Below are 24,222 nucleotides of genomic sequence, written 5' to 3' on the forward strand. Positions count from 1 at the left end.
TGCTTTGCAGTCATGTCTTCACTCAGCGTTTTTGAGGCTGTCTGTTGCTTCTTAGTGGTATTGACTGAGGACAGATTCTCCTCTTGGTTCCAATATTCTGCTTTCCCTGCGTGTGAGGTCTTTCATAGGCATCAATGAGAGTAATACATCCATCTTCAAAAGTTTAACTGACTAATTCCCACAGTCTGTGAAGCAGGTGATTAGTATTATCCCGTTTACAGATGAGGAAACGGAGGCAAGGGAAGTTAAAGCCAACATTTACGAATCCACATTTAGGCATCTGAATAAATGGCCAGATTTTCAGATTTTAATGAACAGAAGCTACAAGCATTCAGGTCCTCTGATGCTTGTGCCATTGATTTAGGAGCCTAGGTTTAGGCCCCAAATCTGGAAATGGTGTCCCAAGGCCCCATGGGATTCAGTGTCTAACCCACCATTAGCTATCAGGACTTCCAGGCCCCCAGCCCTGCAGTCAGGCCCTGCCGGTGATGGCTGATGTAGGAGACTGGGCTGCCCCTTTCTCATAGGCTGGCTGCAGACACAGTCTGGGGGAGGGGGAGTCAGGATGCCAGCTGTGGCTGAACGGCAGCATTCCTGGCAGGTTCAGGTGGTGGAATTAATGGGCTTGTCCAGGCATGTATGGGGGTGTCAGCCCAAAAGGCAGGGCGGGATCCTGTGGTCGTTTTCTGGGAAGTGGAAGCCCCCATGGGAAGAAAGTCCATTGAAATGTCCTGTCCCTAGTTTTCGGTGTGCGGGAAGGGCAAAGAGGGAGACTATTTTAGAGTGAGTCCGAGGAAGAAAAGTGACAGAGACAACAAACGGAAACCAAGAAGCAGGAAGCCAGAGGAGGGTAACGCGAGGGTGCTACTGTGCCAGGAAGCCAGTCTTGTGCTGATGTGCACCTCTCCAGCAGGAGAGCTGCCAGGCATGAGGCCTCTTGGAGCCCAGGGCTATCACGCCTGGGTGCAGCCTGAATCACCCAGCTAGATGGCCCTGTCCTGGGCCCTGGAGAGGCTGGCGCTCCTGTGAGCGCTCGCCTGGCTCTGACTAGGGCACAAAGACTGTGAACAGCTGCTGATTTAGAGGCAGGAGTGGACAGATCTCCTCCTGTGGGTTTCTGTGCAGCAGGGAGGGGGGCCCCCTGTTTCACAGGAGATTGGTGGCTGAGTTCTGCGTGCCCGGTGGATGCTGGGTGTCTGTGCCTCCAGCCAGTGCATTAACCTTTTATTAGATGTGCAAAATGCAGCCCCAGGTATCCGTCTCTCATTAGGAGTTTACCCCCTACGCAATGATGCCTTTTTAATCTCTTTAACAACTCCAGGCTTGCCCGCGCTCGCTGAAATACTACCCCATTCCCTTAGCCATACACTGTTTCGGTTCTACAGCAAAGTGAGATGGCTGCTAGAGGACTGTGCCTCCCCAAAGCTGGGAGAAGGAGACAAAGGGACTAGCACAGGCTTGGACAGCTGGGCAGTACAGCTGGGCCAATCCTTTGTAGCAAAGAATGTAGTCAGTGAGCTTTGCCCCTGTTTCTGTTTGCGCATTGTCTGCAAAAAGGCTGCGGTGACATTTAGGCCAGGTCTCCGCTGCCGGGGCACTCCCAGGACAGGAACACCAGTGTGCTGTCTGATCGACAAGGTGCTTCTCACGCGGACGCAGCTATACCACCTAAATATGTCTACATGTGCATTCAGGAGCTTAACTTTAAGCATCAACTTTGTAAGATTTTGGTCAAAGATTTTAAAATCTGTTTGACTAATGAAGCAAAACAGATTGGCTTTTTTCAGAGTAACAGCCGTGTTAGTCTGTATTCGCAAAAAGAAAAGGAGTACTTGTGGCACCTTAGAGACTAACCAATTTATTTGAGCATGAGCTTTCGTGAGCTACAGCTCACTTTTAGTTCTCACATCACTGAGGGGCTTTTGGTGGGGGGAGGAGGGGAGGAGGTTTGGTTGGAGAGAGAGAGAAATTTTGACAGGTGAATAAACTGTCCCTTTACATTATCTATCACCCTGGCAGAGGAAGAGTGAGTAGAGTTTTGGGAAGTGTGGCTGGCAGTTCTGCGCAGCTGCATATGTCCCTGTGAATGGAGCCAAGGTGGTAGAGACCAACCCAGCAAGCAGCGGTTCCATGAGGTACAATTTGCTCTCACCAGCTGAAAGTGATAGTACTCAGTGTGGTCCGTGACAGGCCTGCGCTGCTTGAGGGGGTTCCCGGCGCTGATGAATCACGGATGAATCCTGCAACGAGGCTTCCGACAACCTGTGTCTTTCCCGGTTCAGCTTGGGGAAAAGATTCGCCATGACTTGGCGAAAGGCTTTTGTAATCCTGCTCTAATACAATACGTATTTTCCTTTTTCTCCTTCCTTCTTTCCTTTTTAACCCTCAGACTAACTGTGGCGGGAGGGTAAGTATAACGCACAGAACTATCGAGCCACCTTCCATTGCCGCAACGCATTGTGACATCATCCACTGGCTCGCTCGTTTACGTTCACCATTCCTGGCGTTTCTCATTTGTCTTGTGCTGCTTTTCTGCTGCCCCATGAATGCACCCAAACCATTATCCCTTTGGCTGCAGTGCTTTGCCGCAATGACAGAAATGTGGCCTTTTCCTAGAAGAGCAAAGTACCGAGTCTGCGGATGGGATGCCAGATGGACAGGGCTATCACCTGCTATGTGTAAGGGCCCGGTTTGGAGGAAATAAGCAGATATGACAAAGTGAAAAGAGTGATGCAAGCACTGTTCTGCATGGCTCATGCTTGTGTGTGCTGAGAAAACCTGTGCTGAGTAGCAGGGGTGTTTTGTCATGACACTTGGTTACTGAGCAGGGTTTTGTCTATCTGGAGATGAACTCAAAGCCATCTGCTACTGAATAGGGGTTGCTAAAGTGCAGGAGTATCTGGTCATGGTGTGACCCTGCATTCTCTGAGCAGCAAAAACTCCAGTTGAAGCCAAGGCGAGTTTGGGGTGCTCTGGGAATCAGGCACAGAGTGGATTTGTTACGTGGCTAATGAAAATGTAGGTCACACGGGCAGTAACAAGTTTGCAGTGGAACAGCATTTCCTGGTGTAAACTGTCAGCTTTTGTAGAACCATCAACCATACGTACAGCCAAGCTGATCTTTACACCAAAACAGAGGGGCTTTACTCTTAACCAGACTTGGAAATGGGAATTGCAAATATTTTCTTGTAGCTGCCCTTTGGCCCATCATCAGTTCGGGGGCCAAAGTCTTGAATGCTGTCAGCTGTTAAAATTGGGCAAGCTGTTGTATTTGTCAACTAGAAACAAGTCAAACCAAGCTTGTCTCTTGAGATAACACAGGAGTTTATGCTGACAGACTCTCAATGATCACAAGAGAAAGGTCAGTGGGAACATCAAGAAAACATTCCGGCCAGTAATGGTTAACTCCTTTAAAAGGATCTTTGGCTGTAGTCAGAATCACGGGTCTTGGCCGGGACATACAAGTTACCACCAAAGGTTGGAATATAGGGATGTCACAAACTTGCGCCAGAAGCAAAGTCAGTCTTTCTGAGAATGAGTTAAGAGAACATGAAATGGGATATTTCTGCCTCTATGCACTGTTAAACATGACCTAAAATTGCCTAGAAATGCCACATAACTTGTAAATCTCACCAAGTTACGAAGCAGCATGAAAACTTCAGACATCTTTTAGGTTGTGAGTTCAAATCCAGCCCAGGATTCAATCAGAGAGTTACTCCCTTTTGTTGACTGTGAAATGAGTTCGGGGGTCCAGTCCAGCTCCCAGTGGACAAGGGTTCCTATGACAAAATCCTCCACAGCTGGCACTAATTGTCAGCCTGATTGAAAGTCTGAGCAGATGCTAAGGATTGAGTGGGCCATAGAGATGGAGATGGAGCTACCCTCCCATCCCTTCCAAATCAGGATTGAGGCACATTAGCAGGATTATGTGGAAGAAATTTGAACTGGGGCTGCCCATGCTGGTCTCTTGGTCTCTTAGTCCGGCCTTCTCAGGAGTGCTGGCCCAGTATGCTGATTCCAAAAGTGAGTAAAAATTCTAACTCACTCTATCTGCAATTTGCAACACATGTTAGCAAGAGAAAGCTGGACTGTGCCTTACTCTGTAATAGGGATCTTTTATTAATTGCCTGAAACCACCACAGAAACATTCTAGCTCACTCTATGTAAGCTTAGGGTCAGTCACCTATTGGCTGTCTAAGAAGGCTAGCTGCCATGGCTGCATTCCCAGGCAGCTCAAACCCCTGTTAAAGCCTAGTAGAGTTCTTTATCGAGGGAGGGGTCCCATGGAATGGGCTACTTGGCTCCTCCCATCTGGTGATAGTAGAACATGCTATTAAAAGGGTGTAAGGCATTTTATTTATTTATTTATTTATTTGCATTAAAACGACCAGCTCTTTCTTTGGATAGTGTATTCTAGGCAGTATTGGTCTTTTCATTACTTGGTCCACCAGGAGACAAATTGTGTCCTTAACCTTTGGCTTGGGATACATGACTCTTGTCCTGGTCTGTTATCTATATAAACTGGATATTCTTCTTTGAGTTGTGTCCCTGTGGGTGCTGCACTCTAGGGATCTTCATATCCTGGCACCTAAGATCGGAGATTGGTCCTGCTTTGAGCAGGGGGTTGGACTAGATGATCTCCTGAGGTCTCTTCCAACCCTGATATTCTATGATTCTGGGTAGCAGTGTCCGTTTGGCCCGCACCTGCACTCTCTCTGTCTCGTGCTGTGCTCTTTTGTTATATAGCGTTGTGCGGGCAAACCGCTCTCAGATCCTTCTCAACTGCCCTGGGCCTGAGATGGAGCCTTAGCAGAGCCTGTTGGCAGAGGTTCTACTTGTTTTTTTTTCTTACTAATTTTCCACAGCAGTAATAGAGCTTCAGTTAGTGTTAATACTTCCTTCTTCTATTTTATTTCTTTCCAAAAATTTTTTTATTTCGCTTGTAAAATAGTTGTCTCCTTTGTGTACGTTAGCTTTCTCTAGTTCTTCCCATTCAGTCGGTGGAGCACTTCTTAAATTGCAGTAGGGCCCTTCAGTTAGAGAGGCTGCACTGAGGTGCCAGCAGTTAACTTGGCACGATCACTCACGCACATCATAGGATATGTAACTTGGCTCGCGGTCAGTTCCTGTAATGGATTTCATATAAGGGGCCATGGTGCATGGCAGGGGGGGGGGGAGAAAGAAGGTGCACCTTGAACAGTGCTGTCTAGCGGCATTATGCCCTTGTCATTATACTCTCCTGAGGCACTAGGGGGGAACATGGTGAGAAGCAGCACCTTTAATGAGCTGCAATCTGAACTGTCTGCAGTGCTGCCTGGAGTCACCAGCGCAAACAGGGAGTGAGCCTGTGGGATCCCTGCCCCCAGACACTCCTCCTTTGGGGCCACTAGCTTTGCCAGCCATGCTAGCATGTCCCCCATCTTTGGCTTCCCCAGCACCTCCTGCCAAATGAAGGCTGCTCTCTGCATGATTGTGTAGAGGAAGGGGCTGCTTGCACCCTCTTCCTCCTCTGCCGCCCCCATGACATCCCCAAAGGAGTATCACAAAAGGAGGGTCGTAGGAAGGTGACAAAGGTCCCCAGGGAGTAGCTGTCCAATATCACAGCACAGCTCCAGGCTCCTGAGAGATCTGTGGTAGAGATGGATCAAAGGCCTTTGCTGTGACATACCTTTATTATTTGGGCTGTTTGTCAAATTGTAAACAACAGGGCTACAACAACACTGCAAACAACTGTATTATTTGGGCAGTCAAGGCAGTGGTCCCTCGTAACGCACCTGACAGATGTGGGTCTCTGGTGGCTCTGACTGTGTTTGTTGCAGAGACGGTCCCACGTTGAAAACCCGGACCTAAACTTCACAGTGATTGAAATCTGGCTCAGAGTTCAGGGTTTGTTTGTGTTGATTTGCACAGTTAGGGCTTTTGCTTCATTTTGACTCCAGAAGTCACCCTGCAAATGGCTTTTTGAAATGAGCAGTGCCTTTCCGGTGGCTGTTGAAAATCCCTCTCCTGTTTTGCCTTTGCCTTTGGTCCTGGGTACTAAAGCTGCTCAGGTGGGGCACCTCGTCCCGATAACCTTCTTTGTGCTTCTCCCCTAGACGTATACAGGCTCGATACTGGTGGCAGTGAACCCCTACCAGCTGTTACCTATCTACTCCCCAGAGCAGATCCGGCTGTACACCAACAAAAAGATTGGGGAGATGCCTCCCCACATCTTCGCAATAGCTGACAACTGCTACTACAACATGCAACGCAACAACAGGGACCAGTGTTGCATCATAAGGTGGGTTTGTGAATGTCAGGCCCAGCACGGGTCCCGAATTAGGACTCCATCCTGCCAAAGGTGCTGAGCATGCTCACCTTGGTTGCTTGTGAAAAGTGCAGGGTAGACCGCACTCACGGCTAAAGTCCAAAGAGTATTTAGCCAAACAGCACAGCATAGGCAGTGTCCGTGTCAACTTCCTCACACCAGCCTGTTAGTATGGCCCCTCCGGGAGGAGTGTACGGGGCGTTCAGAGTCTATGGGAATATCTGCGCTGGAGCTGGAGGGGTAATTTCCACTTCGGGGAGACGTGTGTCCTCTAGCTTCGATTGAGCTATCCCACTAATCAGGGCCACCCGGAGGATTCTGGGGGCCTGGGGCAAAGCAATTTCGGGGGCCCTTTAATTAATTAAGCGCCTGTTTAGTTTTTACTCACCCGGTGGTGCTCCGAGTCTTCGGCAGCGTTTCGGGGCGGTGGGTCCTTCACTTGCTCTGGGTGTGTTCGGCGGCACTGAAGGACCGGCCGCCGAAGTGCCGCCGAAAACCCAAAGCGCCGCTGAGTGACTAAAAGCGCCTCGGGGGGTGGTGCCTTTTTTGTGATCGCTCCCCATGTTCGCTCCCCTTGGCTACGCCACTGGCCCTTCCACACAAAAAGGTTGCAATACTATAGAATACTATATTCTCGTGGGGGCCCCTGTGGGGCCCGGAGCCTGGGGCAAATGGCCCAAGTTGCCCCCTCCCCCCACCCTCTGGGCGGCCCTGCCACTAACAACAGAAGTGTGGCTACTGCAGCGCGAGCAGCAGGATGGGCTAGCCACATTCCTGCCCAGGACCCTAGGTACTTCCTTGGGTGGCTAGCCCAACCCACTGCCATTCCACCCTGGCTGTAGTTCCATTTTTAGCATCTTAGCGCCATCACAGCTAGCAGGCGCCTGTCTTGCTGAGGTGGGAATTACACAAGACGTACCTGTGGCTTGGCCTTTTTGCTGAAGCTGATTGGTTCAGCAATTGTGTTCAGTCACAGAAGTTAAGGATGGAAAAGACTTATTAGAACATCCAGTCCAGTCCAACATCTCTCCCCATGCAGGGTTGGTCAAGCCTAGTTTTTAACATTCCAAGTGATAGGCCTTCTACCACTTCCTTTGATAATTATTCCACAGCCTAATCGAGGTGAATCTCAGGATGTTTTCTCTGATATCCATCTTAAACTTTCTCTTTAATTTCATCCCATTATTCCTGGGGTGACTATAGATGCAGAGATCTATAGCTTTGAAGACTAGAAGGGCCCATTATCTTCACCCAGTCTGACCTCCTGCATAACACAGACCATAGAATTACACCCAGAAATTCCTGCCTCCAGCCATAACTTACTCCATAGTTAAGCTGTCTAAGCACCTGATTCTGCCAAGCTTTGGAGCAGTACCTTGCTCCCGAGTAGGTTGGCTGAAATCCATGGGACTACCTGCACTGTAAGACACTGCCCAGTATGAATTAGAGTGGCAGAATCAAGCCTCAGTCAGGTGCTCTGAAACTCTTTTGTAGTCTGGACCTGATCTCAATAGAGAGATGGTCAGACAGGCGATCTCCCCTCCTTCTCCCCTCCTATTTACGCTCAAATGAATCGTCTGCAATAGCATCAGAGCCCCATGGCATCTATAAAAATGGCTTCCGTGGAATTGTAATGTTTTAGACGTACCGTGTGTATTCGTAGCTGTCTTTTAATGCAGTTCGGCAACTTGAAACAAGACAGAAAACTTGCTTCACTTGGCCAGCCAGCTGTCCTTTGAACACAAACAAGTATCTCTGATCCAAACTAATTCCTCTGTCTTCTCGATGTTTACACTCTTCAGAAGGCTATAATGCTGGCCTGAATTCGCTTATCGATAAGGCTGTAATTCTGTCACGGAGGTCACGGGTTCCCTGACTTTCCGGGATGTCTTCTGGTGCAGGGCTGGAGCAGCTGTCAGGCCAGGGGCCACCGGAGCTGGTGGCCCCTGCTCCGGTGGCCCCTTAACAGCTGACTGGCAGCCAGCCCAGCCCTGGGGCCGCCAAAGCAGTGGCTGGGGTTGGGTCAGCCCCTGCCACAAGAGCAGCAGTAGTCAGCCCCTGCCACAGCAGCAGCAGCGGGGCTGGAGCAGCTGCAAGCCTCATCAGCACTCTCTTTGCCCCTGCTCAGGAACAGGTCACAAGCTTCTGTGAATTTTTGTTTATTGCCCACGACCTGTCCCTGACTTTTACTAAAAATACCCATGACAGAATCGTAGCCTTACTTATCAACGGTGTTCAAACTGGACACAGGCCTGACCCCAAATTTAAGATCCAGGCCCCAGAGAACTTTGGGTGGTACTCCTGATCCAAAATCAAAGCTGGATCCTAAGCCTGAGGTTGATTCCTATCCCTGTGATAGGCCACACACAATCCCCAGATCCAAACATGAATCACTCTGAGGACGTTCCATGGTCTGTATTAGCCAGGAGGTCATCGTGGTCCCCTTTGGTCTTTGAATTTAGGAATCTGTGAATACATGTGAAGTTTAGGGGGTTTGAAATCCAAATGTAGAATCCACCTGTACTAGAAACACATGCCTTGAGATTTCCAGGTCGTTCATTTGAATGCAGAGTCCAGGGCCCTGGCAGTGGTGAGACAGGGCATTTACTCACATGCATTCCTTTCAACTTGTACAGTGGCGAGTCTGGTGCAGGGAAGACGGAGAGCACTAAACTGATCCTGCAGTTCCTGGCTGCTATCAGCGGGCAGCATTCTTGGATTGAGCAGCAGGTGCTGGAGGCAAACCCCATTTTAGAAGGTGAGCCTTGAAAAGACGGTGGGTGGAGGGAAACACTTCTGCTATTAATAATATGGAGGGGGCTAAGATTAAACTGCATTCCCAATAATTGCTTTACAGCAGGAACCAGAATTGCAAGAGCTCAACACCTGCCCCTGGGATCAGACTTTCAAAAGGGCTCAACCCTAGAGCTGGTCAGAAAATAGATTTTCCATCGCGTGGAAAAAAAAAAAAAGAGATTTCAGCATTTTTCTCCTCCCTAACTGGAACAAAATGCCAAAATATTTTGAAATTTTTTACTAACTGAAATTCCATGAAAATTTCATTTCAGGTCAATCAAAACATTTTGTTTTGATACATTCACAGCTTTTCGTTTTGATTTCAACCCTTTTTTCTTTTAAAAAGATGTTTATATATAAAATTAAGAAACTGCTAAACAAAAAGCAGTTTTGAAACAGAAAATCAAAAGAGTCGATGTTTTCAAAATGTTTTTTTCCAATTTTTTTTCCTAGATGAAATATAGTCAAAATTCATACAATATTGGGGGGGAAAGGGGGGTTTAATTGAAGCTGCATTTTCCAACAGAAAACTGTTTCGACAAAAATTTTCCAGTCATCTCTACTCAACGTACAGTATACAGAGCTGTTCTGAAAATCTGTGTGCTTCTTCTGGGGCAGAAATGGGCCCTGTGCTCTTCTTAAAATCTGTCACCATCCTGATGTAGACACGCTGCTCAACTAACAGCTGTGAAGGTTTTGCTCAGTTGTGATTCCGTACAGCACCTTCCATTGGTTTCGCTCACTGGTTAACATGAGCCTGTGTTTAACTTGATCAACGCCTCAGAACCAAACGCTTTGTAGTAGAAAAAGTAATAATAGCCATTCCACCTTGTGCTTTGATCAGGTTTGAACGCTTTAAGCTGCTTGTACAATAACACAGCTTTCTGGTTCTAGAAAGCTGCTGTGGAATGAATGTGGAGAGCCAGAATTCTGAATGAGTCAGGAGGAATAAACAAAAGAGTTCAAGGAAGATTCAAGACATAAGGAAGGCCAGATTGTCAGCCCTGTATTTACATAGGTGAGCAGGGACTCCCATGAATAGTCCGATTGACTTCAGCGGCACTAGTTTTGTGAGTTAACTGCTCATTGCCGTGAATACGGATTCACAGTCTTGCCCCAAAAGATGGTTGCAACTTAGAGTTGGGGGCCAGGGGGCCACCCTGATTCAAGTCGCGTGATACCTTACTCAGCAACTAGTCCTGTTGAAATCAATGGGAGTGCACACGTCGTAAGGTAACTACTCTGCAAGAACAACGAGGAGTCCTTGTGGCACCTTAGAGACTAATAAATTTGGGCTTTTGTTTGGGCATAATCTTACCCACTTGGTAAAGCAACTCCCATCTTTTCATATGCTGAGTATTTATACCTCTCTACTGTATTTTCCACTCCAAGCATCTGATGAAGTGGGTTTTAGCCCACAAAAGCTTATGACCAAATAAATTTGTTAGTCTCTAACGTGCCACAAGGACTTCTTGTTGTTCTTGCTGATGCAGCCTAACACGGCTACCACTCTGATACTCTGCAAGAGTAAGGGTGGCAGGGTCTGGCCCAGCATCATTGAAAACATTGGGCAAGAGTCCGACGTCCTTACTCAATAGTGCTTTACTTCAAAAGGAGTCAATAGGAGTTTGTGTTACTAAACCAGAGCAAGGGTGCCAGAATCTGGCCCAGTGTTACTGAGGTTCTAAAATGCTGCCATGTGCCATGCCAGCTGTGATAGACACCCTGGTGGACAGGCACATAACAAGATCAACAGCTTATTTCAGTCGGAACAGACTTGATCGAATGAAGTAATAAGACTTAGAGGGGAGTTTTGTCTGTCTAGGAGATTCAGCTTTGGGCCTTTAATTTGTGGGTTAAACTAATTATCTTTCTGAAAAAAGAAAAGGAGTATTTGTGGCACCTTAGAGACTAACAAATTTATTTGAGCATAATTAATTGTATCCAGTTTGCAAATTAATTCCAATTCAGCAGTCTCTCGTTGGAGTCTGTTTTTTTGTTGAAGAATTGCCACTTTTAGGTCTGTAATTGAGTGACCAAAGAGATTGAAGTGTTCTCCGAGTGGTTTTTCAATGTTATAATTCTTGACGTCTGATTTGTGTCCATTTATTCTTTTACGTAGAGACTGTCCAGTTTGGCCAATGTACATGGCAGAGGGGCATTGCTGGCACATGATGGCATATATCACATTGGTAGATGCGCAGGTGAACGAGCCTCTGATAGTGTGGCTGATGTGATTAGGCCCTAGGATGGTGTCCCCTGAATAGATATGTGGACACAGTTGGCAACGGGCTTTGTTGCAAGGATAGGTTCCTGGGTTAGTGGTTCTGTTGTGTGGTGTGTGGTTGCTGGTGAGTATTTGCTTCAGGTTGGGGGGCTGCCTGTAAGCAAGGACTGGCCTGTCTCCCAAGATCTGTGAGAGTGATGCGTGGTCCTTCAGGATAGGTTGTAGATCCTTGATGATGCGTTGGAGAGGTTTTAGTTGGGGGCTGAAGGTGATGGCTAGTGGCGTTCTGTTATTTTCTTTGTTGGGCCTGTCCTGTAGTAGGTAACTTCTGGGTACACTTCTGGCTCTGTCAATCTGTTTCTTCACTTCAGCAGGTGGGTATTGTCATTGTAAGAATGCTTGATAGAGATCTTGTAGGCGTTTGTCTCTGTCTGAGGGGTTGGAGCAAATGCGGTTGTATCGTAGAGCTTGGCTGTAGACAATGGATCGTGTGGTGTGGTCTGGATGAAAACTGGAGGCACGTAGGTCAGCATAGCGGTCAGTAGGTTTCCGGTATAGGGTGGTGTTTATGTGACCATAGCTTATTAGCACCGTAGTGTCCAGGACGTGGATCTCTTGTGTGGACTGGTCCAGGCTGAGGTTGATGGTGGGATGGAAATTGTTGAAATCATGGTAGAATTCCTCAAGGGCTTCTTTTACATGGGTCCAGATGACGAAGATGTCATCAATGTAGCGCAAGTAGAGTAGGGGCATTAGGGGACGAGAGCTGAGGAAGCGTTGTTCTAAGTCAGCCATAAAAATGTTGGCATACTGTGGGGCCATGTGGGTACCCATGGCAGTGCGCTGATTTGAAGGTATACATTGTCCCCAAATGTGAAATAGTTATGGGTGAGGACAAAGTCACAAAGTTCAGCCACCAGGTTTGCCGTGACATTATCGGGGATACTGTTCCTGACGGCTTGTAGTCCATCTTTGTGTGGAATGTTGGTGTAGAGGGCTTCTACATCCATAGTGGCCAGGATGGTGTTTTCAGGAAGATCACCGATGGATTGTAGTTTCCTCAGGAAGTCAGTGGTGTCTTGAAGATAGCTGGGAGTGCTGGTAGCGTAGGGCCTGAGGAGAGAGTCTACATAACCAGACAATCCTGCTGTCAGGGTGCCAATGCCTGAGATGATGGGGCATCCAGGATTTCCAGGTTTATGGATCTTGGGTAGCAGATAGCATACTCCTGGTCGGGGTTCCAGGGGTGTGTCTGTGTGGATTTGTTCTTGTGCTTTTTCAGGGAGTTTCTTGAGCAAATGGTGTAGTTTCTTTTGGTAGCCCTCAGTGGGATCAGAGGGTAAAACTATTTCCCCATGTTTATTTTCCCCCCACACTGTTCCTCAGATGTTCTTGTCAACTGCTGGAAATGGCCCACCTTGATTATCACTACAAAAGGGTTTTTTCTCCCCGCTCTCCTGTTGATAATAGCTCACCTTACCTGATCACTCTTGTTACAGTGTGGTAACACCCATTGTTTCATGTTCTTTGTGTATATAAATCTCCCCACTGTATTTTCCACTGAATGCATCCAATGAAGTAAACTGTAGCCCACGAAAGCTTATGCTCAAATAAATTGGTTAGTCTCTAAGGTGCCACAAGTCCTCCTTTTCTTTTTGCGGATACAGACTAACACGGCTGCTCCTCTGAAACCTATCTTTCTGAAGTTACAGTTACAGGAGAGGCTTGAAGCTGTTAGAAAAAGAGCATTATTGTACTGGTCAGCACAGGACTGAACTTGATGGAACTCCTGTGGAGTTACCCTTGTTAGAGCTCTGCACTAACCTCCCGCTCTAATGTGACATATGACAAATTATTTTAATAGGTGCTCTTTTTATGGGGATAGCTGTAGCCAAAATTTCAGAAAAAGCCTTTCTTTCATGGTTGTAGAAATAAAACAGACATTAAGGTCAGTGTGATTTTCCATTCGGGTTTCTATGTATATAGATCTTGCTGTGATCTGGAGGATGCACTTGGTTTGAGGCCTATATTCCTTAAATTAATATCTGAATTAATTAATCTCTATCGTGCTGATTTGTATTGTTTGTTGAACATGGGCTTCCTCTGGTGGTTGGTGTAGCACCTCCATATTTCCCTGGATGACCCACCATTCCTTTCTGTCCCACAGGCCAAATCGCATTCTCGTGTACTTATCGTCCTCCACCTCACCACCTGCAGTCTCCCCCTTTTGACATCACCCCACTAAAGTCTATCCAAAATGCTACTGCCAAAATCATCTCTCACCCATCACTTAGCTCAGATAACCCCCTTCTCCTTGAGCTGACAAATGTCTCTTTCTTCACACTGTCTCCTATGCTCCCCATAAACATCCCCATTTTTTCTGCCCTGGGTTGGATTGGGACTTATGACCTACAGGTGAAAGGCTCTGCAACCTGGTACCAATCCCCTGAGCCATCCGTGCTCCATTTTGTGTCTTGTTTCTGTTGCCCTAGACAAGACAGATTCCTTCCTGAGTCTGGGTACAGATCTCACCTCTGCCATATTGTGTTGCTTATTCACAGCTTTTGGAAATGCGAAGACGATTCGTAATGACAACTCCAGTCGATTTGGTAAATACATCGACATCCATTTCAACAAGCGGGGAGCCATCGAAGGGGCAAAGATTGAGCAGTACCTGCTGGAGAAATCTCGAGTCTGCAGACAGGTGAGGCTGCTGAGAAAAGGCAGGGGTGTGTATTGGTCTTTCCTTTGTTTGGCTATCGGCAGGCTCATCCTCCTAGCGGAACTGATTCCCTCCTCTTCTGCTCCAGGCCCAGGATGAGCGGAATTACCATGTATTTTACTGTATGCTGAAAGGAATGACAACAGAACAGAAAAAGAAGCTGGGCCTTGGGAAAGCCACTGATTATAACTACCTCGCTATGGTAAGAACAGCAGAGCAAGATCTTGGGGAGAACAGCTTAGGCCTTGTGACGTGTCCTGCTTACCTTTGTATATAAGGGAGTTACAACCAGAGCTGCGAGAAATGTTCCCTAATCTGAAACCGTGTCGGACCCACATGGTAACTTTGAGGTTTGTTGCAAACTTGAGACCCAGCCTAGAGGTCTATGGTAGCTCTGCTCCTGCAGGAGTGAGCCCCACAGCCTTAGAGTAGCAGCTGAAGAAGTCCTGTCTCTTGCATGTAGGGGCTTCTCTACTTCCATTGTTCCTGAGGAGTGGGACAGTTGAGGTGCTGCTTTTAGGTATGCTCGGCCCAGACCATTTAAAGTGTATTTGGAAACGAGGGCCGAGACCTTAAATGTGACGTGATGTTCTAGCAGAAGGCAGTGGAACGAGTGGAGACCAGGGCTGATGAGCGTGCCGTGATCTGTGTTCTGAGGAGGCATGCTGCTGCAGTCTGCACTAGCTGGCTATTTCCCAGGGCTGGTGCTTTCAAGCCCAAGTAGATCTCACTGCCATAACCCAAGTGGGAGGTGGCAAAGGCATGTGTAATCAAGTTATCATCAGCATGGGTAGGACAGTTGGAGATGGTGGAAGGTGATCCTTGCAACCCAGTATCAGTGAGGAGTCCAGAAGGGGAGGACTCCTGTACTGCAGTCTGTCTTGACCATCTTTGGCCATGTGTCCCAGATCAAAGGGGACCTGTGACGTGTTTTCTTCTGTCGCTATCTTGCTAGGGTTTAATGTCGGTCAGCCCTTTCTCATCCATATGCTGATCTCAGCCAGACACTGGGACAGATGGATGGCAGTGTTGTCACTGTAGGTTGCAGGTCTGTTTGGACCGTACTTTTGTAGAATACTTACAGTAGGGCCAAATCCAGAGGTCCATAGTCAGTTTTCACTCATTCATTGCTTAGAAAAGGTCCATGGACTTCAGCAGAAACTTAGCTGAGTGATAACTGAGGATTTATCTCATAATATGAGATTTTTTTCAATTGACTTTAGTGGGGAGAATGCGAGGGCCCAATATACAATATGGCTACAGATTTCTGTATCTGTGCTCTTATTGCACATACGCTGCTTCCTGCATGCACTGCATACACTGTGTCACTGCCCTTCCTTCCCAGGGTAACTGCACTACCTGTGATGGCAGAGACGATAGTAAGGAGTATGCAAACATTCGCTCTGCAATGAAAGTCCTGATGTTCACTGACACGGAGAACTGGGAGATCTCAAAGCTTCTGGCAGCCATATTGCATATGGGGAATTTGCGGTATGAAGGTAAGTGGAAAATAATTGCATATTTACTTATTTTAAATGCCGAACTATCTCGGATGCTGATACATCGTCCAGGTGCCAAAGCCGGTGAGATAATCAAAATACCTAGCTCTTGTCTAGTACTTTTCATCTGTTGCTCTCAAAGTGCATTACAAAGGAGGTCAGTAGCATTATCCCTGTTTTACAGATAGGGAAACTGAGGCACAGGGCGGGGAAGTGACTTGCCCAAGGTCACCTAGCAGGTCAGTGTCAGAGTCAGGAAGAGAACCCAGATCTCCTCACTCCCAGTCTAGTGCCCTGCCCACTAGCCACACTGCCTAAAGACAGAGTCTCTGCCCAAAGAGCTTGCAGCTGGAATTGAATTTGTACCTTGAATTTCATACATACTGAGCCCCCAAAATTGTGCTTGATGTCAGTGGTAGCAGCAAGTGTTCAGCACCTCTGAAAATCAGCCTGGAGCAGAATCTATCTATCTACCTACCCCACAAACGTCTGTGGTCCTTAATACAATGGTATCTCACCACCTTACAATCTCTAATCAGCGGTATCAAACTCATTCCATATGGCTGGCCTGATCCGATACCCTACCATTTGGCATGGGCCACATTCAGCAGAAGTGATTCAAATAGAAATAGATTAATATAAACCATGTTGGCAATTACTTTCATTTATTGTATGCCCCTCCAGCACCTCTTAAATGCAACCATGTGGTTCTACACCTGTACATGAGGTCCTGCTGGATTGCCACGCCAGAGTCAGGACTATGGGCATGTAATTTGTAGATTGCACCAGTGTGTTGTGCTCTAACTTCCCCAGGTGGAACCTGCTGGTGCGCACTAAATGTTCCTTAGTGTCCTGTTTGAAACAGGATTATATCAATGCACACTAGCAGGGTCTACACGGGACAGTTAGAGTGAAGCACGCTGCAATCACACCCCTGTTGTGAGGACTCTGGGGTTGCGTAGACAAGCCCACAGATCCATGGAGAGTCGGCGGGCCGGATGAATCTGTTCATCTGGCTGGATCCAGCCCACGGGTCGTACGTTTGACACCCCGGCCTGATGTATTGATCCTCACAACCCCCCTGTGAAGGGCTGTGCTGTTATCCCATTTGCCACCTGGAGATCTGAGGCACAGAGAGCCTAAGGGTAACACTTTCCAAAAGCACCTCAGTCTTATTTTCAGAAGTGACTTACAGTCTTATTTTCAGAAGTGACTTAGGAACTTAGGAGAAACAACCCTGCTGACAGTCAATGGGATTTACTCACCTAAGTGCCCAAATCACTTTTACAATGAGATTGAGGCTCCTAAATCAGTTAGGCATTGAGAGACTGAGCGCCGCCACCACACCTAAATGCCTTTAAAATCGGGGCCTAAGTGACTTGCCCAAGGGCCAATAGGAAGCCTGTGTCAGAGCAGGGATTTTAACTAAGCCCAAGGCTAATGTGCTGCTATCAGACCATCTTTCCTCTCCATTTTAAAGGCCCTGTTGTGCCCGGCTAGCATGTGTGTGTGATGGGGGTGGTGCCTTTCCCCTACCCTGTGCCACTTTCTTAAAGGTCAGGCACTTCTGAAACCCCTCCCTACTCTTCTGAGCAGTGGGGAGGAGGCAGGATCACGGCCTTGCCTCCCTCTGCACGGTGCCATGGAACGGGACCATTGACGCTCAGGAATGAGCCTCACCCCAGGAAGGGTGAAGGGGTGTAGCAGCAAGGACCTGCATCGGGAGCTACGAGAGGAGTTTGGCCTCCTCACCCCCAGGGATGGTGCAGCTCCTCACTGTCCCCAGCTGAGCCATAGATTACAAGCTTCTGATCTAATCCATTCTTTGAGACTGAGTGTGGGTGTACGGTGAGTGGCAGTCAGAAGTGGTCAGATGCAGCACCCTGGCAGGGAGCGCTCCGTAACCTAGATGAAAAGGGACTGACCACACAGTCAGCTTCTGCCCATGTCTTCTCTGTGACTTTCCCCATGCAGCACGGATGTACGATAACCTGGATGCTTGCGAGGTTGTTCGCTCTGCGTCGTTAATCACTGCAGCTTCGTTACTGGAGGTCAGTTGCTCTTCTGTCATATTATCTTGTTTGTTTCTTCCTGGGATTGCTTATTCCTTATATTATGATAGTGCCCAGAGACCCTGATCTAATTGTGTAGGGTGCTTTGCTAACAGAGGTAGAAGCAGTCTCTGCTCATGAAGAATGTAGAGAGCCCAATTGCCGTTTGTGATCCAGCTGCTTTACCCTAGTCTGACAGCCTAAAGTGGGTGCACACTGATTGAAACTCTCCCTGGGGAAAACCCCAGGCATAAGGAGGTTCCCCTGGTGACATATACTTGCTGGAATGGCCCACACCTTTTGTAGCTCCGACCATTGGGCTCCTGGCCCCTAGAGAGCGATGTATAGGTTAGAGCAGCCCTGAGGTCACTCTCATTTACATCCAGGGTTGGGCATGCCCCTGGCAAGATTGAGAATACAGGGTACTGTAAAGTTACTCAGGTGTATAAGTATTTGCAGGATCAGGCCTATAAACCCCAGGAAAAGTGGTTTTGTTGTTCTAGGTACTCTCATCACATTCCAGTTACACCTTGCACTGATGTGCAGTAGCACTTCACAGGTTAAAAGGGCTTTACAAACATGAACTAATCCATCCCTGCAAAAACCTCTGTGGCATAAATGTTAGCTCCCGGCTGCGGCTGGGTAAACCAAGGCAGAAAGGCTGAGTGAGTCACCCAAGGGACTGACTGTGGAGGGAGTCAGTGTCTGAGCTGAGATTGGAGCTCAGGAGTTCTTCGCTCCCAGCCCTGCGACCAGGCCAGTAGACCGCATCGTTCCAAAGAGCTGTTTGTGTTCTGAATCAATCAGCTGTACGTGTTGTTGTACCATGCTCAGGTGGACCCTCAGGATGTGATGAACTGCCTTACTAGCCGCACACTAATCACGAGAGGAGAGACCGTCTCCACCCCGCTCAGCATGGAGCAGGCGCTGGATGTGAGGGACGCTTTTGTCAAGGTAACACCCCGTGTGCGCTCATTCTGGCGTTTTCTTTTTAAAACGTGCACCCGCCCGTTTTCAAACAGATTTAGATTCTCCATCACTAGGAAGTCATTGATCTCAAGCGGGGCATCAGTTGCTAGGTGGACTTCTCTGGCCTATGTTATGCAGGAGGTCAGATTAGACCTAGTGGTCCAGTCTGGCCTGGCCATCTATGACTCTGTGTTAGTGCCAATTCTGGGGAGCACATAGAGAGCTGTGTCATGAGCTGAGGTGGGCCTATGCCAGAACCCCTGGCTTCATGAGGTTTCAAATCCAGACCTGAGCCCATCTGGACTCCGACAGCATCCAAATTTAGCTCTTGGGGTCTGTCTCTGTAATTGGTTGAACCAGCACTGTGAGTCTGAGCTCTTCTGAACTTCAAGGAAGTGCAACAGACCCAAACCCACGGTCAGATCCTTAGCTGGTGTAAAACAGAGAGGCTCCAGTCGCCCCCAGAGCTGCACGTTATGCTTCGGGCTTATCTGCAACAGTGAGGTAAAGAAAGACAGACAGCATAGAAATAGTACGCTGTGAGTAGGTCTGTGTAGCATCGGAAAGGACACAGCGCTGTGGGGATTCAGGGCAATGAAGGCTTGTGTTATGGTGTGAAGGAGGCATGGCGTTTGCTTCACAACATAGGGTGTACCACACAAACAGTGCCCTGATCCTCGATGGCAAGTGCGGACCTACCCTACCCCTGAGCTCCGGGCTCAGGTACAGCAGGTCAGGTCCTTGGACTGCCTGACTGGTGTGCAGTGAGGATGCCCCCACCCTGCAAAGTTCAGATCTGTCTCCACTTCCTCCAGGTTTGTGGGGATTTGAATCTGAGGTTTTAGATCAGGCCCATCTCTGTGTAGTACTACCTTGGATTATGTGACACAAGGTGATGTCTGCAGTCCCAGGAATGCTGAGGCAGTGCCCGTTAACTCTGGCTGGCTGCTGCTGTGCCATTTAAGGAAGCAGGGTCTTACTGAGGCAGGACTTCCTTTATTTACATAGCAATGTAGCATCTCTACTGATCTGCATGCGGTAGATAGAAGTCCAGGAGGATTGTTTAGAGGTGTGGGCAGCCTGTGATAAATGGATATTTCAACCCCTGATCTTAAATAGAAATTGCATCCTGCAATGCAAACTAGAGATGGACCTGTAGCACATAGTTTGCACCCAGAGCCAAGGCCACCGAAGTCTGGGTGTATTCAGATCTGGGATTTTGCGCTGGGCTGTCTTTAATATAAACTTGCAAGCTGCATGTTCCTGGGCTGCAAGCTGGGCAACTGAAGCTTTAAGCCACCAGTTCTGTGTTAATGACTGCCACTCTGAAGCAATCACCTTGCGGTGGAATGTGTCCTTTGGGGGAAAGTCTAGTTTGTGGGGCTTGTACTGGAGAGGGGATGTCACCACAGGTTGCAGGCCAACAGGGTGAACAACAGCCATGTGTCACCGAGCTCCATCTCTTTGATGATTCAGGGAATCTACGGGCGGCTTTTCGTGTGGATTGTGGAGAAGATCAATGCTGCCATTTACAGGCCTCCCTCCCACGAACTACAGAGTGTCAGGAGGTCCATTGGTCTTCTCGATATCTTCGGCTTTGAGAACTTCACTGTGAACAGGTACAAATCCTGAGACGCCATTGCAGAGCCTGCATCTAGGACCCACCTTAGTGTGTACTCTCACCAGATCTCACAGGCTAAGCAGGGGTAGGCTGGATAGGAGACCTCCAAAGGTGACGTGTATGGTGCTAGGGTCTCAGCAGCTGGTGCTCTTCCTTTTGAGTTAATACTCAGCCAGTGTCAACCTCACTGAGTGGCCTAAAGTGCTTGTGAGTATCCCGTAGAGCATATGAAGTGAAGGGATGAACAGCTACGTGGAAATCAGGGGGATACACTGAATCTAATCTGGTTTTGTCAACCTCATCTCCCCAGTTTCGAGCAGCTCTGCATCAACTTTGCAAATGAGAACCTCCAGCAGTTCTTCGTGCGCCATGTCTTCAAGCTGGAGCAGGAGGAGTACAACCTGGAGAACATTAACTGGCAGCACATAGAGTTCACCGACAACCAGGATGCCTTGGACATGATCGCCATCAAACCCATGAATATCATATCACTCATTGACGAGGAGAGTAAGTTCCCCAAGGTATGTTTGGGGCCAACCATTCATCCTAGCCACTCCATCAGTTTCACCTCTCTGTGTGTTGTTAAACTGACTTTGAGTTTTACGGTTTCAAAATTACGACACAAGTTTCATGCGAACCAGTTTTAGCCAATGGGCTGATATGGTGTCATCTGTGTGTTCAGTATTACCACTGTGCGATTGGTCACTTGAGTCACATGGTATTGTTTCTCTTCCCTGATTGCATGACTGCAACTTTAATAAAAAGTGGGGAAGCCATCCTGTATATAGCACTATATCATATATCTACCAAGTGCATTTGTGACAGCTGCCTTCTTGGTTGACACACCAGAGACCGAACCAGAGCTAAAAGCACAGCTTCAGAGAAAGAGCTGACCCTATCTAGGTGGGGCTGTAAAAGACTTTTATTATCTGCGGATCAGGCACAGAGGAGTTTAGGTTCCATATTTGTTGCCTTTACTGGCATCTCAAGTTTTCTTTCACCCTTTGTTACTGTTGCAAACAAACTCATATTTATGGTGGTGAGGGTGTACGTACAACAGCCTTGTTAGGGAATGGTGTGGTCAGATTGTTTTTATTTTAAATTACTCTCCTCACGTTTTCTCCCCGTGTTTCTCTCGTTGAAACAAACTCTTATCCCACTGCCCTAATGAAAAAGAAACACAATGATTATTTGAGAACTATTTTAATGGGACAAGAATTGGCCTTTTTCTTACTTATGCAGGGTACAGATGCCACAATGCTGCATAAGCTGAATTCCCAGCACAAGCTAAACACCAACTACATCCCGCCGAAGAATAACCATGAAACCCAGTTTGGCATTAACCACTTTGCTGGTGTTGTCTACTATGAAACCAAAGGTATCTGTTGTTGTGGGCCGGCTTTAGGGAGCTGCTTGGTTAGGGTGGGGGAGAGGGACAGGGCGGGTTTCCATTGTAAAACCCTCAGCTCTGTGGATGCTGTTTGTTATGACAAGGGAGCCAGAGGCACTGAGAGGGGAGTATCCTGGAAATATTAATGATTTGTGCTGTCATTCCTGCCCGGTTTGTTTCCCGTTATTTCCTTTCTTTGTGTGTGGGTCTGTGTCTAAAATGCCAGGCAAAGACCGATTTTGGCCACCTTCTGGGATTAGAAGAAAAGAACTTTGGCTAGCATTTCTACCCCTTATTGCCAAAAGTTAAACATCTAAACGCTGCAGTGAGAATGATCATTTTTTTTCCCTCCTCTCCTTCCAGGCTTTTTTGCAGGGCCGGGTCTGTAGGTGTCTGTCTACTGCCTAGCACAAGGGTGACCTGATCCCACTTGTAGGCCCTACTGCAATACAAATAAATAAAAATAAATTGGAGTGTACGTAGTGTGACTACCCCTTACACCAAACCCGCTGGGTGCCAGCAGCATGCCTGATGTATCACAACTCAGAGGCAATCACTGTAAGTGCTTCAGCAGCTAGGGCCATGTAGGCGCCAGCCCTGGTGGGTCCCAGTAACCACCCCGACGTGGCTAAGGGAAAGGGTATATTGATAGGGCTGGCAGGAAAGGGGAAGACTGTAGATTCCTTAGGTACAGAGGCTAAAACAATCACAGTTCAAGGTCAGAAACAGCAGTAAATGTGTGGGTCCCTGGGGCAATCCACTTGCAGGTCAGGGCTCTGCAGGCATAGTGCCTGGGGTCCCCTCTCCTGCCCAGTCTCTATTCCAGCAAACAGGAGCTCACAGGTTTCCAGGCCAGGCTCAGTTAATGTCTCTCACTGGGGGCCCCACTGTGCTGACTCTCTGTCCAGCTGTTGCTGCTTTCCCATAAGTCCCACTCAGACCTGCACCCAGCTCTGATGTGTGGCCCTCACAACCTGTTCTACCCACTCCTCTGTGCACAGCTCCTGGGGCTTCTCTCCAGCTCCCCGCCGTCATTCGGCTCCCACTCACAAACAGAGCCCAGCCACCTTCTGGTTCAGCACCTTTTCCCTTACCAGGCATGGGGAAAAGAAAGCGCAGGGGGCTGATGGGAGTCACAGGAGGCTTCAGTTGCTTTCCAAAAAAACAAAAATTTAAAGTATTTTTTTTAAAGAACTAAAATCCTTAAAAGTCACTTCTTCCTTCTGACCATACCTGAGGTCGGGTTTGATGGCCAGGAGTTCCAATGTTTTTGCTAAAACGTTTCAGAGTAAGCCCATTTGTACAGTGGGTGTACGGACTGAGCAGCACTAGCATATACAGCTGTAAGTGTGTTTCTTCACTGACCACTTTGGGCTGTGTGATGGGGTCAGGACTCAACACCGCTGGCGCCTCCCTCTGGTTGCCCCGGGAATTAGCTCCTGTCAGCTGCGGAGCACCCTTGGCGCGTGGTGGCTCGCCCGTTGTCTGCTCTGCTGCCTTGAAACCCGGGTTGCTCCCCGCTCGGTGGCATCCTCTTCGGGACACTGCCCTCCAGCTCTGTCCACTGTTCCAGTCTCACCCCCTTCCGGCAAGTCTTTCGGCTTGCACCTGCCTCAGTGGCCAACCACAACCCCAAAGTCTAGCCCTTACTTCAGGAGCAGATTGCAGTCTGTCTTGGCCCCACTCCCCTGTGGCCAGGTGCAGTGTAAGGGGGGGACCCAGGCCAACTCGCTACTCTGGGTCCCAACCCAGGGACCCTCTAGCGGAAGCCTCCTTCTGCCCTCCTTCTCTCCCCTCTTGTCCGACTACATTCCCTTTGGCCCTGTGCACCTTCTCGACCCTTTTTAGCAGGGCCCGCAGCCTGGCAGGTAACTGGGCCTCTGCTCCCCCGAGCCTGCCCAGCACTGCTCTGACTAAGGTGCTACCTCCCTCACCTCAGGAACCAGTCCTCCCTTGCTAGCCAGGGAGAGACTACCCTCTCCTCTGCTAGGCAGCCTTTATATAGGACCCAGCCCGGCCCTGATTGGCTGCCTCTCCCTTTACCCTGATTGGCTCTCCACAGGCCCTTGCTGATTGGCTGCTGGTCTGCACAGCTTCTCTGGCCTGCTCTAGCTCTTTTTCTCATGGAGTGGGGCAGCCGCCCCACTACAGGCTGGATTTTCAAAATGTGCTGTGTGATGCAGTGCTTTTGTGCTCTATCGTTTGTTCATACAAATGACATGGTTACACGCCTGAGCCCAATTTGCCCATTAATGCCAATGCAAGTGGCTGAGGCATATGGAAATTCAGTCATTTGCACGTGGAAGTAAATGCCCTGTGCATACAAAGGATGCGTTCTTAATCCAGGTTAGCTAACCCCTGTTAACCCACATGGGTTAAAATAGCAGTGAAGACACAGCAACTCTGCTCTGAACGTGGGTTATAGCTGAGACTGGGGTTGAATTTGAGCTGCTAGCCTGAGTTAAATGCCAGGTTGCCATGTCTTTGCTGCTATTTTAACCCCAGTTAAATGTCTTGAGTGAAGAACACACCTTTTTTTGCAGTGTAGATGTACCCGAAGTTATGCATGCACAAGGAGTCTCATAGTCTCTTCAACTCAGCCTCACACCATGTCTGCCCTTCCTCCTCTCCCTCTTCTCC

At 48.3% G+C, this 24,222-nt stretch overlaps 1 protein-coding gene across 1 annotated transcript in view; it reads left to right on the forward strand.

Annotated features, from left to right (window-relative positions):
- The window catches only part of MYO7A (myosin VIIA), a 116,821-nt gene that overhangs the window by 15,919 nt on the left and 76,680 nt on the right, over positions 1-24,222 (forward strand). The window contains exons 4-13 of the mRNA XM_073335284.1: positions 6,096-6,280; positions 8,944-9,065; positions 13,892-14,034; positions 14,141-14,254; positions 15,398-15,551; positions 17,526-17,602; positions 18,437-18,556; positions 20,048-20,190; positions 20,503-20,713; positions 21,435-21,570. Coding sequence (XP_073191385.1) covers positions 6,096-6,280; positions 8,944-9,065; positions 13,892-14,034; positions 14,141-14,254; positions 15,398-15,551; positions 17,526-17,602; positions 18,437-18,556; positions 20,048-20,190; positions 20,503-20,713; positions 21,435-21,570 — 1,405 coding nt within the window. The remainder of the gene's footprint in view (positions 1-6,095; positions 6,281-8,943; positions 9,066-13,891; positions 14,035-14,140; positions 14,255-15,397; positions 15,552-17,525; positions 17,603-18,436; positions 18,557-20,047; positions 20,191-20,502; positions 20,714-21,434; positions 21,571-24,222) is intronic.

This window comes from Lepidochelys kempii, chromosome 1, assembly GCF_965140265.1.
Source record: "Lepidochelys kempii isolate rLepKem1 chromosome 1, rLepKem1.hap2, whole genome shotgun sequence".
Classification (NCBI taxonomy): domain Eukaryota; kingdom Metazoa; phylum Chordata; order Testudines; family Cheloniidae; genus Lepidochelys; species Lepidochelys kempii.